Below are 15,893 nucleotides of genomic sequence, written 5' to 3'. Positions count from 1 at the left end.
AGAGGCGGTTTAGCCAATCACAACACACTGGACTAGCTAACCAATCAGAGTCCATCGCTTATTTCTGAAGGAGGGGCTTCATAAAAGCAGGAAATGATCAGCGCGTTTATCAGAAAAGGGACAGAGCGGTGAAGAATAAAGGTAAATTATGTGAAAAATAATGCGTTTTTTAAAAAACGAAGCATGAACACGTTACTGCACCCCATAAACACAATCAAGCATAGAACAAAACCAGTCAACCACCCCTTTACATCATGTTAAAGCTGAGTGTGTTTAGCAATGTGGTCTGAAAAATTCAGCTTATCATCAATCACAACTCCAAGGTTTTTGATTATCAAATCAAAGACTGCAATTTATTTTTAAATAAGTATATATTCTTTTGCGTTTAATACTGTAAATGCTATTTCTCACCAATCTCTGTGTGTGCACAGTTTAAAGTGCATTTTGGAACGCAATGTGCGCTAGGATCATTTACACATTTGCATAATTTCCAGCATTTCTGTGAATATAATTTGGCATTTCACCAATATTTCGCCAAAATAAAAGCTTGAAGTTTTGAACGTTTGAAAGTGAAGAATTTAAGACATACATATTAGCATTGCAACTTGCAGTGTGATATAAAATAATTATTAGGCCTATAATTATCTTTTTTAAATTACTGTTTTACAGGACAATTGTAATTTAAACAGTAATATATTTATATGTCTTCATTTTTGTAATTAGAGTCATAATAATAATAATAATAACCCTTTATACGTGCAGTCCCATATATGAGTAATTTTAAAATAAAAGCATTCAAACTAAAACATTAACTAAAGAAAATTATATGTTAGATGTCGTATGACCATTAACCAACATCAGAGAACCATAAGCATGTGAATGTGATGCTAAATCATTGAAATGCTAACATAAAATCAAAAGTAAATATTTTACATCTAAGGTGGTTAGAGTAAAGATGTGGACAGATGAATTTTTTTGTAACTCTATTATTATTCTACAGCTTCACTGAGTCACGACGGGGCAATGATGATGTTTATGCAGCTCCAGGTAGCTTTGTTGCTCCCTCTTGGATTAGACATACACACTTTCATGAAGTGAAGTTCTACATCACTAATACTGTTCAGAAGAGAGGAACAGGGTTCCTATACTTTTGATGTTAGAGTGAACAAGCATTAGGGGAAATAAAGCCTGTGGCCAGGTTTGTTCTTTTGCTTCATTATTTGGTTTTCTAAAGTGAACTCCGGTGGTGCAGATACATCAAGTGAGATTGTTGCAGGAAGTGCCGTGGGGCCTAAATTGGAATCTAGCCCGTGTACCATGTGCCCGCTGTTCACAGAGCATGGGCTATTTTGCATTGCTATCACTATAGCAACCCTTGCAGCCACTTGGGAGTTCTGGGGGAGGACTGTTATACTAATGGACTGAAAATAAATCTCAAAATAAAATGCGTTTGCAAACCTCACTTACTCACTCGCTGGCTTGTAACACCGACGTACCACAAATCATATTTCCATAATGTTCTCATGGCAGATATGTCTGTCTTTATGATAGGATTGAGTATTTTGTTCATATATGGGCACTTGAAAATAAATTAATAGTGTCATGCATATGATATGCTTTTAAGTGTGTTTGTGTGTTTACAGTACAGCTCTTGACTCCTAAATGGAGGTAAACAATCTGGATAAAAAGGGAAGGAATTACACAATGGTTCATGGTAAAGCATCTGAATGAGTGTGGATGTGATGAATGGGGAGAAAAGGTTCAAACGGGGTGAAAGACAGAAAGAAGGAGAGGTGAAAGAGAGGAAATGCTCTGACTGGGTTGTGGTTCATCTTTCTGACAAGGTTCATCTTCCTCTGTGGCACACAGCTGCAAGGACGGTGTGATATATATGCTGTTCTCCTCCATCATCACACGTTATTTTCTGTTCACTCATGCAGTAATCAGTCTTTCTCTCATGTTTCGTCTTTCATGCTCTCGTGTAGCATCTGTGTTTGTGAGGGGCGGAGTGAAAGGCAGAGGAGGCGGGGCTTAGGACTGTCTCACATCATGTTCCGGTCTACGTTTTTAGCCAGTTCTCATTTCTGTCAAATGAACATTTCTTCTTTAATTTCTTCACTTCATTCATTTTCTTTGGCCCTGTCTCCATGCCTATTCTGTTCTCTGTTCTAATATGTAGCTGGAAAAAAGAAAAAAAAAAAAAAGAAAGAAAATTTTCTCATTATTATCATCCGCATGTTGTTCCAAACAATAACCAATTAATTACAACAAAATCTGTTGTGATAGCTTTAATTATGCTGAACCCTTAATTACAAAAAATGACTTGCAGTTCAGTAAGGGAGTCATTTGTGAACTCAGTAACGGCTGTGAACAATCCATTGAGTCTTATTCAAAGTGATAGGAGCGGGTCCGAATCTGTTTCATGAATCTTTTTGTTCGACTCATTATAGAGAATCAGTTCATAATTTGTGTCATCATTTAGCAAGTTTAAGAAAATAAGATTGGATGAAATGGCTGCACACACAAAAAAAAACAAAACGTATTTTTAACTTAAATTAAAGGTAATGATGTGCAAAAATATGCAAACACATTGTAGGGATATATGGATGGTAAGCAAAATAACTCAAAATATTCAACAAATAAATAAGTGAATTAACTATAAGCTTGTATTGCATAAAACCGTTACAGTCTTCATAAGGATCCAAAAGACATTACACACAAGGTGAAGGTGAATTTGTGCAGCACTGTTTTAGGGGCTGTAAGATACCATTTTTCCCCTTTTTTTTTTTACTGAACTGACAGAGACTGGATGCAAAAATACAGCGCGCTATTAGCAAGCAAACACTCTTCGTGAAATTGAGTCTCTCTGTTATTTGCCAGTTGCATCTTGCTTTAAATGCACCGCTGCTAAAATACTGAAGTCAGTTGACCTCTGTAATCGTCTGCAGTTGTTGGACGACTATTAGTTTAATCAACCATCCTGCTCTACTGCTCAGAGGAATGTGAAATCGTAACGTTAACAGTAAAAGTCTGTTATGATACAAACATAATAAATAATAATAATAATAATTAATTACATTTATATAGCGCTTTTCTAAGCACTCAAAGTGCTTTACATTGTGACGGGGGGATCTCCTCATCCACCACCAGTGTGCAGTATCCACCTGGATGATGCGACGGCAGCCATAGTGCACCAGAACGCCCACAACACACCAGCTTATTGGTGGAGAGGGGACAGAGTGATGAAGCCAATCATTATATGGGTATGATTAGGGGGCCATGATGATCAGAGGGCAATGGGCAAATTTGGCCAGGATGCCAAGGTCACACCTCTACTCTTTTCGAAAGACATCCTGGCATTTTTAATGACCACGGAGAGTCAGGACCTTGGTTTAACGTCTCATCCAAAGAAGGACGGTGCTTTTTTGACTGTATAGTGTCCCCGTCACTATACTGGGGTGCTAGGACCCACACAGACCACAGGGTGAGCACCCCCTGCTGGCCTCACTAGCACCTCTTCCAGCAGCAACCTAGTTTTCCCAGGAGGTCTCCCATCCAGGTACTGACCAGGCTCAACCCTGCTTAGCTTCAGTGGGCAACCAGATGAGAGCTGGAGAGTAATAGCTGCATGTTAATTGGTAAACAATTCCCTTAGTCTATGCAGCAAAAAACTTTAAGATCTAATGGGATATTTAATGTAATTTTACAGTAAAATACTGTTAAATGTACTATTTTTTTAAAGTGAAAAAGAACATATCACCTTTTAATTTACGGTGAAAACTATAAATTGACATTTCCAGAATTCTCTGTCTGACGGCTCACATTTGATGAGTTTTCCTTGAAATAATTATGTTTATTCTTAGTTTTTTTCTGATCACTTATGTCCATTAGGGCCTTATGTTACATTGCATGTGGTTAAATTAAAGTTTATTGCATTATTTTACTGTCAAATGTGTTACCATGTGTAATGTCTTTTGTATTTCTGTGTATGATACCAAGCATCGTCTATACATTAGTATTTACCGTGATGAACTTTGATTCTTCATGTGGTTTTCTCTTTACCACCTGTTTTTAATGTGGTTGTCAGTAAAAGTAAAAGTCAGATTTTTTAGTGTGTTACAAAAAAAAAATTGTGTACTGTATTAATGTTTCAGTTTTTTTTTTTTGTATGTAAATTCAAGCTGTAAAATGGTGCTACTATAATTTTTTTATGGGAAAGTTCTGGAAAAACAAAAAGGCCCTTTTCTCACTGACTAGCCAAAGTCTCAGTTTGTTTCCCATTTAATCTCATGGCTGGTACAGCAAACAGCTGGGATATTAGAGAGCTCATTTGTGGTTTTTCGTTCCTATGAGGAGAGCTGATTACACACTTGTCTAGTCATCTGTATTCTACCGCTTTGCTGTGTAGTTTGTGTTTACATGCAGTGTGGGTTGGTGGATTGCCATGCTGATAGACTCTCAGCAGCTTGTGCAGGTGTTTTTCACACTTTCGTTCTTGTCCCCTCTTTTTCAGGTTCCATCATTAATGATGGACGCCCAGTTTTCAGAGTTCACACCTGACATCACTCCCATCATGCTCGCCGCCCACACAAACAACTATGAGATCATCAAACTCCTGGTCCAACGCAAGGTCACCATTCCTCGGCCGCACCAGATACGCTGTGATTGTGTGGAGTGTGTGTCCAGCTCTGAGGTGGACAGCTTGCGTCACTCCCGGTCCCGTCTCAACATCTATAAAGCACTCGCCAGCCCCTCTCTCATTGCCCTCTCCAGCGAGGATCCCATCCTAACCGCCTTCAGACTGGGCTGGGAACTGAAGGAGCTCAGTAAAGTGGAGAACGAGTTTCGACAAGAGTATGAGGAGCTTTCTCAGCAGTGTAAGCTCTTTGCAAAAGACCTGCTGGACCAGGCACGTAGCTCCCGTGAGCTGGAGACCATCCTCAATCACCGTGATGACCAGAGCGAGGAGTTGGACCCGCGAGAGTGCCGAGACTTGGCCAAACTCAAGCTGGCCATTAAATATCACCAGAAAGAGGTGAGGATGCTTCTAGTAGCTACTTGAAAAACTGGTTGCTGGTCATTTCTACTCAGTATAACGTTGAACATACAATGAATTTTATGTGCATGAGATTCTGTAGTGTGATGCTTTTGGAGAAAGTTTGTATCACTGAGCGTTTGGCTCTTTTTTTGCAGTCGTATCACAGATTTCCCTTCAATAATCTTGGACATACAGTACATTACTTCTGGTTGTTATGGCTTCAGCAAAGGCAGCAGTGAAACCTTTATTTTATGATTATGATTGAATCTCAAGAAAACATGTCCAAAAGTCTCGCCCCAAAACCAAAAGAATAATAAGAAAAAAATTGTTAGCAAAATATCATGAAACCTTATTTATTTATTTAGTTAAGTTTTTCCTTAATTCCCATAATACATTTTTGTTTTCATTAAAATCAGCGTTAATGAGAGTTTTTTTTTTTTACGCTTATGAGAAATGGGGTGGGGATGTGCTGAATTATAATGAAAATAATGTCCACAATGTTAGTTTTTCATTTTAAAATTTTAGTCGTCCAAAAATAGGCATTTCATTTAAGTGAAATTGAAAGAAAAAAATAATTTTGTCTGATTTTGGGGTGAAATATGACATATTTTTGACAGGTTTTTTTTCCGAGGTGCATCCAAATACACCATGAAAAGTACTTCTTGTACTTTATACATTTGTAATTTATACATTTTTGTGATATACATATGCAGTATCAATGCATCAAATTTGCTTCACTAACCCAAAATTTAGCTTGAGCAGCCAAAAAATGCTCAGTGTAGAAAACACTAGGGTGCAGAGAGGAAGTTTATGTTTGAATTTCTTTGTGTTGCAGAAGTCCAATCACTTTTTTTGCAGTTTAATAGTATTCTGCAGACCCTTGGTATGTTTAAGAATGTGTTGTTCTTTGCCTAAAGCAACAGACAAAGTGCCTTTCTAGCTTTCTCTCTGAACTTTCTGATCCAAAGGGGGATACAATGTGTGCTGGAGACCAGAGGCTTGATGAGGTTAGAAAGACAGGAGATAGAGACAGTGAGAAAAAAGCTTTAGGCAGATGAAAGACCGTTGCTCTGTTCCAAAACCTTGTGAGTTGCCACATTGCGTACTGCCTATAGGCAGCTAGCTTCTAATTCAGCATCCAAATAGTCTGGGAAGTGATTTGAAACTCTATCAATGCTTCAAATAAATAGTACTTTGCAACTGAGGCTTGACATAAAAATGACTTCAAATGACATGATACTCTAATAAGCATATAAATACAACACACAAATATTAGGTTAAATAATCAATTTTTAATTATACTGAACCATTTTATAGATAGTTCTCAAGTACTGAGTGAAATATACAGTTATTTACAGTATAATCTATATTTCTGCCATCTGGGATTATTTTTGCACTGAACTTGTTGCAATGCACTATGGAATTGCATTCTCCACAAAGATGCATGATGCTACCTTTGAATTTGGCCAAAAGAAGGCAGCATAATTAGATTTTAAAGACTAACCTTTTGGAACAGCTTTCATACAGGCCTTAAAATGCCACTTCCGTAGGAAGATCACTAGGTTTTGGAAAAAAAGCAAGGGGAGTGATGTGCTAGAATGTGCTAGGTAGGTGGGTGGGGGGGGGTCTGTAGCTGAACATATGCTGGTGTTTGTAGTGCTGTGTTTGAGAGAATCTTAAGTAGCTTATATATATATTTTACATCTAGCATTTGAATTTAATTTCTTTCAACATTTTGATTATTTTGCCTCTGCTGGTCATCATAATACGATAATTTAAAGTCAAATCAGTATCAGTGTCCAATTATGTGTTTCTTTTGGCCATTCTGTGTGTAAAAAGTGGGATAATTGTCAGTTTATTTTGTCTTAATGACTGGTTTGCCGTATTACTGTTTACTGTTACTTGACATGCTCCTAAAACCTAAAACACCAACACGCTCTATAGTTCAAAAGTTTTGGGTCAGTAAGATTTTTTTTTTTTTTTAAAGAAATGTACATATTTTAAATATATTAAATAGACATTTACATTGTCACAGAAAAAAAAATATATATTTAAAAAAATCTTTTCAACTTTCTATTCATCAAAGAATCCTGAAGAATCTAGCAGCACAACTTAAGCATTGATAATAATAAGAAATGTTTCTTGAGCACCAAATCAGCATATTAGAATGATTTCTGAAGGATCATGTGACACTGAAGACTGGAGTAATGATGCTGAAAATTCAGTTTTGCATCACAGCAATAAAATATATTTTTAAATATATTAAAATACAAAGCGATTAATTTAATTTGTAATATATTTCACAAAATACTGTTTAAGCTTTATTTATTTTTTAATTAATGCAGCTTTTGTGAGCATACGATACTCACAAAAAGAGACATTCAAAAATCTTACTAATCCTAAACTTTTGAACGATTGTATACAAGTTGCAACATGTACGTTATTCAGTAAACAAACCAGCATATGGGTTACAATGGGACTAAAGTCATAAAAAGAAACATGTTAATCTAATACTTATATTAAAAGGTTATAAAGGTTTTCAATCAAATAATATTGAAAGTATTAAAGTATCAGCCATTTGTCCAAAATAAGGATAAAAACATTTTGATGGTGCATGGGAAACCACCTTGAGTTACTTTCCTTGATTTACACACTTCCACGTACAGTAAATCAATTTTAAAACTGTCTTTGGAATTCCAGGGAGATTTCAGTGATCTTTTTCATTCTGAAACCCAAACTGTTTCGTTGCAGAACTGACACATGTTCCAAACTGAGGATTTGAGAGCCTGGTGTCAATATGTCTCGTTTCTCTTCCTGTCAGTCAGAGGTGATACTGGCCCTGGCCTGCGAGACTGCTCCTCCAATTAGCTCCAATTGTTTTGTGTGCCTCAAGGAAAGCTGCTGTGAATACAGATCACAATGCTGTACGCATACACACACAGGGAAGATGGTCAAGACAGATGTGGGGCTCTGAGCCAAGAGATGCTATACAATTGAAAAAGAGAGATGAAGACTATAATGAGCCCATTTAGTGTGTCATTATATTTGTAGTGATTAAAGTTTTATAGAATGAGATTAAATATTGAGAAAAGCTTACCAGCGTTATACTCAAGATTCCATGTAGTAATTTGTCTTCATTTAATATTAAATGAGTCAGAGAAGATGATGGTGTAATACTAACAGGGTTGAAAGGGCAAGGAGAGTGCAGAGAATCAAATACATTTGGAATAAAGCCACACAGGCTTGCTTGAAACTAGTGCTGGGCGGTATGACCAAAAATTTATATCACGGTATTTTTCAAAATTATACCGGTTTCACGGTACATGACGGTATTATTTTTTCATGCATGACCGGGTGTTAACCATATTTTCTACTGATTGAGAGAGGAAATACTGCAGTATATTGACTTAGAATGCCCTATTTTACTGTCATGATGAGTGAATATTGTCAAAAAATACCACACTAAATAGTGACTAAACACGACCCCTTTTAATACATGTTAACCAGGAGTCACTCTCATTTATAATCGCGGCATCGTCTGATAAAATCAACATGCATCTACACTAAAGAGCGGCTATGCGGTTGTTTTGGCTATATTACTTTTTTGTCTCATGCAGCGCACTGCCTGCGTCTGAGTAACAAACTAAAAAAAACAACAAACAAAAAAGTGCATGTGATATTAACAGATGAACTACGCTCATATTTATAATTCCAAACAATCAGTAAGCGACAGGTGCTTGAAAATGCTGTTTTGTACTTACGGTGAAGCTCCTGCGGGAGTGGGGACTGCTGCGGCAGTGGGGAAATACAGAAAAACTCCTGCGGGAGCGGGCACTGCTGTGGCAGTGGGGAAATAGGGAAAAGGCTCTTGTGGGAGTGGGCACTGCTATGACATCTGAAAAGAGAAAAATGGCTTCTGCGGAAGTGAGCACTGCTGCGGCAGAGTAAGATACAGACAAAGGCTCCTGTGGGAGCGGGAACTACTGCAGCTGTGGGGAAATATGGAAACGCTCCTGCGGGAGCGGGAACTGCTGCGGCAGTGGGAAAATATGGAAAAGCTCCTGCGGGAGCGGGCACTGCTGCGGCAGTGGGGAAATATGGAAGAGCTCCTGCGGGAGTGAGCACTGCTGCGTCAGTGGGGAAATATGGAAAAGCTCCTGCGGCAGTGGGGAAATATGGAAAAGCTTCTGCGGGATCGGGCACTGCTGCGGAGTTTTGCTGTTGTTGTTACTGATTGTACAATCTTGCACACAAACATCAGCAAGACATCTACTTGGTTTGTGGATTTTTCATCTAAAAGATGTAATTAGTATTGCTGATACTTAAACTTGGAAATGGGAAAAAACTGCAATCATAATGTATCAGTGTTCATTTAAGTATTATTTATATACTGTTATATATACTATATATATATATATATATATATATTAAATAGCGGTTTAATTTTAGTTCAAGTTGTAGTAATTTTGTTATGTGCTTTTGTCATTTTTAGTAGTTTGTTATACTTCTATTCATTTTTATTTCTGTTTTTGGAATTTCAAATTTTGGAATTAGTTAAACTTATTTAATGTAGCTGCCATGTATTATGTTTTTTTATATTTTGCTTTTATTTTAAAAATTATTTTTATTTAATATTTTGTTTTAATATTTTTAATGTTTCTATTTAGATTTATTTTATTTTTATTTCAGTTTTAGTTTTATTAATTTTAGTGTTTCAACTTATTATTTAACTTTATTTCAGTTAGTTTCCAAGGCAACATTTGCAATTTTCATTTTTTGAAATTTTTTTCATCTAATATTTGATTTCACTCAATTTCAATTACTTTTAGTTAACAGTAACAGCACAGTTAAGTATAAAACTTTGGTTTGTAACTTTGTTTGCACTATGAACATGAATAATACAGTACGTCGAATAGTGTAGCTTTTTGTGGAAAGGTGCACTATAGATGATTGAACTGGCAAAAATCCCATAGATTTAGATAACAGATGCTATAGGCCCCTCCTATCCTTCTTCTAATTTCGCTCCCTTCTAATCCTTTTCTTCTCTTGTGCCTCTCCCCCTCACCTCTTGTCCTTCCATCATCTCTTCTCTGTAATTTTGGAAAGTTGATTTACTGAAGAGGAACATAAGCATAGTCAGCATCCCCCACCCCACGTCTCGCTCGCTCACTTTTTGAATCTATAAGGATTACATACCCCATATACTCTGAGCAGCTTTTTGCTCAATAACCACTGTGCTTCAATCTCCTTACCTCGCCTCTCATCTGAACTGCTGCTTGAAAGCAGCACTGTATTCATGTGCATCGATAGATGCAACTGCTGCTGTTAGAACTGTTTAGAAGTGGGCTTTGGCCCAGTGTTATTAAAGGGGATTTAAAAGTGGTTGAGCTTTTCAGTGATTTATAGTCACCATAAAATAAAAATGAACAATTCTTATTGTTTTATGGAATATTGCAGTGTTTATTATAAATAATGAATGTGTTCTCATAATATGTAATCAAAAACATTAACTTCCCCTCCCCTTCACAACAACATCTCTTCTTTGTAAATTCTGTAAATATTATTCTGGGATAGGACTAGTGATGCACTGAAATATTTTTTGGTAATTAAACTTTGGTAATTTAGATGAATTTGGTATGTTATTCAGCGTGTCATGTTCTCAGAGATAAATTAAACCATTTGTAGATAAGTTCTTTGGCAAAGAGCCTCTGGATATTTTAGCTAAACAAATTTTACACATTCCTAGCACCATTTTTCGGCACAGTGAAGTATGTTCACACTGCAAACATGTTTACCTAGCTTATCCATGTTGTGTACACATAGACGCTGACACAATCAAAATGCGTCATCAGAGAAACACTAATTTAATGTCAGTGATTTCAGACCTCCAAAACTATTTTTAGTGTAAACCAGAAATAATAATATTTTCAGTAGCCAAAATTTCAGTGCATCACTAATTTCAACATTGAATAAATTACATGATTTGACACTCACTGATTGAACTCACTAATGTTATTGTATTTTGATGTCATTATGAGTTAGGGTACTGGTTTATTTCGTGTTAATGGTTTGACGGTACATTTTCCTTACATATTACCTTTCCTGATGGCTCTTGATTACCTTGTGTTTTCAAGCTTCATGAAATTTCAAACATCTCAGAATAACATTTTTAAAATATATTAAGACACGGGAGGCATTTGCCCACCTACTCATTTTAAACTTGTATGACTTTTTTTCTTTTGTTGAAAAAAAAAAATGTAGCAGAAGCTGCATTCTTTGAGTCTGTCATGCTCTAAAAAGGACAAAACTAGCATCATAAAAGTCTGTTGCCTTATGATAGCATTGTGTGGGGACCAGACTGAAATTTGAATTGGTCCCAGTTTTTTTTCTTTGTATAGAAAAGAGCAGCTTGGACATTGTAGTAAACATTTGCTGTCATGTTCCATTGAAGAAAGAAAGTCAAATGGGTTTGGAACAACTTGAGAGTAAGTAAATGCATTTTCACTTTTGCGTGTAAAGTGAGAGGTCAGGTGTAGGAGACCGCTGATATCGCACTTTTTATTCTTCACATTGGATTCTGGATGAACATTGGATATCGCCCTGTAGTTCTGCACCCTGCCGGAGGAATTGCACGCTGTGTTCTCACTGCCCGCTCACTGATGGCACCCTGGGATTAGAGTGCGCTCCCTCTGCTCACTCTCTCTTACTGATCCAAGTCAAACACACAGATTGGGGGGTGGGGGCGAAAGGACGAGAGATAGATAGAAAAGACAGTGAAAGTAGATCTGACCGAGAACAAATAGTTGCTGAATAATACAACACAAATCAATTTCTCACTCTGCCTGGTCGGCAGGTTGGATTGCTCCCGGCCATCTGAGCAGCAATGGCTTCTTTTGTTCTGATGGAGCGAGGGAGGAGAGAGAAAGAGGTTTATTCTTTCTCTCTAGCACTCTGCTGCTATATTCTGCTGTTTCGGACCTTGTGTGTAAAGTCAATCAATGCTTCTCTGCTTTGATGACTTATTTCGTTACAGGAATCCAAGATAAGCTGTGCAAAATTGTTTGCTTTACTTTTTGGCTCTTATATTCATAGTATAATAGAGAGATGTTTGAGCTAAGTGCATAGTGTTATTTCAATATTTTTTTTATATAATATTATAGAATTTATTAAGATTTTCATTTTCATTTTAGTTTAAGATTCAGTAATTGTAGTGTTATGTGCTTTTGCCATTTTTATTTGTTTTTATTTTTATATTTCTGTTTAGCTTTAATTCATTTTAGTTCAGTTTTAGGAATTTCCATTTTAGTTGTAGGAATTGTATGTGTTTTTATCATTTTATTTGTTTTTTATTTCTATTTATCTTTATTTCAGTTTTACTTTTAGTACACTGTAAAAATGATTTTTCGAAGTTAGGGTAAATTAAAGTAAGTAAAATTGTTTATTTGAGTTATTCTACTTTAAAATGTTACATTTGATTTAATCTTACTTGTCATTTTTTGTAATTATTTGTGAAATTTACTAGCAATTTCTGAGTGAAAATTATAATTTTTTTTCAGTGTAATTTTAGTACTTCAACTTATTATATAACTTATATTTAACTTATTACTTTCAGTTAGTTGCCAAGGCAAAATTTCAAATTTTCTTTTAAGCTTTTTATATAATTTTTTCATGGTTTTTTTCTTTCAACTATTACAACTAACAAAAACTATTTTAATAATTTTAGTTAACTGTCATATCCATCACCATGCTAAAATCTTCCGAGAGTTGTCATGATTGAACAACAGTTATATAGTTACGGTTTTTCAATTAAATTCAATAATTAATTTACTTACTCTATTTCAACCACTCCACCAACCGCTGAGTTGCATGGGGATTGTTGGAAATCAGGAGCTGCAAAGGATGTGTCTATGAAAACCAACCAGATGAAGGTATCTCAGTAGACAGGATGTTAAGGACACATTGGATTCTGACGTTGGCTTTCTACCTCTGTATACTGCCTGTGATGACAACACTTACTTCTGACACTACATTACAGTACATTACACTCCTGAGACATATGGTGTGCAATCATATTTTATCATTTAATAGTACAAGCTTCCTGTGCACATTTATTCTACTTATGAAGTCATACACTGTTAAAAATTACATACCGTATGTGCTGTTTTGCTCACTCATAGCTCCATAAAACATTAATATGGACTGTAAATTGGACTAAGCAGGAAGGATGAAGCAGGGGAAGGAGGTAACAGGAAGCTGAAAGACAGAGAGCTTATTCTAGCCACACACAAAAAAAGATGACTTTCTGGCTACAGTAACATCAGGCTTGTCCTCGGCAGCTTGTGTGTGTGAACTGGAGTTTCAGTCCGCTGCCCGTCTGCTTCTACACACTACCCTGCCTAGTCTTTCCTTGTCATTTATTCATCTCACTCGGTAAGAATAGCAACGCCTGAATAAATTAACCAGCACTCCAGTGTCTCTGTGACAAACAGATTGCTCTCAACAACAAGGAAGTTACGACAACGACTAGGGATTTCTCTGTAGCAACCCATTACACAAATTGTTATCTCGGTTTACAATATGTATTTGGTAATGTGAATAGCTACTAGCTCCACCCACTGCAGTACTCTGCGCTTGTGTTTATATACTAGAGCAGGGCTGCTGCTGGCCAAATGGGTGCCCTAAGCAAAATAGCATTGTTGTGCCCCCTCCTTAAAAAAACAAAAAAAAACACCTACTATAAAGGGCTCTAGACAGTTACCTATGGCTATAATTTTATTAATACCGTTGTCTGATTGATTTTATAGTCTCAAGCATTCAGAAATCACACAAAATAAAATTAAGCAGTTTTACTATAAAACCATGGTTAATTTTGGTAAAGGTTGTGATATCCACATGTTTTTGTTGAAAAAATTAAGTGGATATTTGAATTAAATGTTTGGTCAATATTAAACAAGGATTTGATCGTCCTGTAAGTGTAACAACAGTAATTATCAGGCCTTTGGTGCCCTTTGCAGGCATTTGTTATAATGCAAATTGTTTATTTTGTATTAGGCTACATTTTTAACTTACTTGCCTCCGTTAAAACGTAACCTACAAATGCTTATGTATCGATTAAACCACTTTACACCTCAGCAAGCAATACTGCGTAGTTGTGATTCACCCGCACGATTTGGTAACCTAAAATCAATTGTTTTACCCTTCGTTTTTTTTCATATCACAGTTTTTCATATCTACTCTGTGCACATTTCTCATGTGCTGTTGTGGTTATTCATTTTTAGTCTCAGTTTGAATAAAAAAATTTAGATATGAGGACACTGATCTGAACATTTTACCTTCGGTTGTACTTTGATTTTGCAGTGAAATATTTATTGTGGTTAGCTCGGAGTTGTTTTGTGATTAAATATGAATTATGAAGGATTTCATCATATAAATGGCTGAATTATATATTAGCATTGTTCATAATTCAATTCAGAGTATTATTTACAGATTATACAGAGGAACTTTGGGACCTTGTGCCCATGTCATTTTGGCAGCTGGACATGCCAGTGGGCACAGCTTACTAGAGTGGCACGATGCCTATTTATATACCCCTGAAACAGCATTTCTCAGACCTGCGAGGACAGCAGCCAGGACATCTGCCAAGAGTTAGCCTAACTCAATAGTGCTTTATCCATACTATATCTCCCATAGTCCCTTTCCACCTTTTAAATTTGGTCTCCTTCCTACTCTTATTCTGTCTCATCATGATGCTTTTTGACTTCATTTTCCCCTCAGCTATGCCTTCCACATCCTCCCCCTCCCTGTGTTGTTTCTTTTCTGCTGCTACAGTACAAACAGGGACATAAGATCTCCGTGGAAAACGCTGTGAGCGATTAGTCTTCACTCCAGAGTCTTGCACTTGCATTTCTGCATCTCTCTTTTTCACTGGCCTCTGCCTCCGTCTCATAATCTCTCCCTCTTGTTCGTACTCTATCACTGGCAGTGGTTATTTTTATCTGTTCTGTGGGTTTGCTGGTGAGTGAGTGTACAGGTTGTAGAAGTTCTTGCTGGTGGATTGTGCCCTGGAGAACATGTCCTGATGATTCCTCTCTCAGGAAATCAGAGGAAGTGTTTACAGCTTGTTTGTTCTCAAGTTGTCATACTGTACAACACTGGGATACTGTTGATGTGTGTTAAACTGGTGTTTAGTAGAGTGTGGTTGAACATAACCCCATTATTATTGTTCTTGAGCATTTCTTGGGCATATTTAGGCACAATCTGTGAACATAGCTCTTTAAAAATGAATTAAATCATAATTGGAGTTCACTGGCTTTTAGCTCATATCTAGTAGTTAGTGTACTCCTATTTGCATATTTTCTCTTCAGGAAAAGTGGGCCATTAAAAAAACTGATTGTGCGTCTTGTATTTTGACAGGCAAAGCCAAATGTTTGTCCACTATTTATTCTGGTTATTTATTCTGAAAAATAACATTTCTGTTTTCTTGCATTGATAACAAGACTGAACAAGCTTTCATGCTTGTCCCTCAATCAGAGATTTTCTCTTAAAGGGGTCATATGATGCGCTTTCAATTTTTCCTTTCTCTTTGGAGTGTTACAAGCTCTTGGTGCATAAAGAAGGTCTGTAAAGTTGCAAAAACTAAAGTCTCAGATCCAAATAGATATTCTTTATAAAAGTTAAGAGTCAACCACGCCTACCTAAAATGGCTCGTTCTAACACGCCCCCACATGTCTACGTCACGATGTGGGAAGATTTGCATAACGCCGCCCAAATGTTCACGCAAAGAAAGAAGGCGTAACTTTTATTCTCGCTGTAGTATTGTTGTTGCCGCCGCCGCCATGTCGTGAAGGCGCTGTGT

General features: G+C 36.6%; 1 protein-coding gene across 1 annotated transcript in view; it reads left to right on the top strand.

Moving 5' to 3' along the window:
• LOC107758875 (short transient receptor potential channel 5-like) overlaps positions 1 to 15,893 on the top strand; it is a 92,732-nt gene that overhangs the window by 29,206 nt on the left and 47,633 nt on the right. Inside the window, exon 3 of the mRNA XM_016576706.1 lies at positions 4,514 to 5,035. Coding sequence (XP_016432192.1) covers positions 4,514 to 5,035 — 522 coding nt within the window. The remainder of the gene's footprint in view (positions 1 to 4,513; positions 5,036 to 15,893) is intronic.

The sequence above is a fragment of the Sinocyclocheilus rhinocerous genome, unplaced genomic scaffold, assembly GCF_001515625.1.
Source record: "Sinocyclocheilus rhinocerous isolate Xijiao unplaced genomic scaffold, SAMN03320098_v1.1 scaffold1435, whole genome shotgun sequence".
NCBI lineage: Eukaryota > Metazoa > Chordata > Actinopteri > Cypriniformes > Cyprinidae > Sinocyclocheilus > Sinocyclocheilus rhinocerous.
This window is presented reverse-complemented; position numbering and strand designations above follow the sequence as displayed.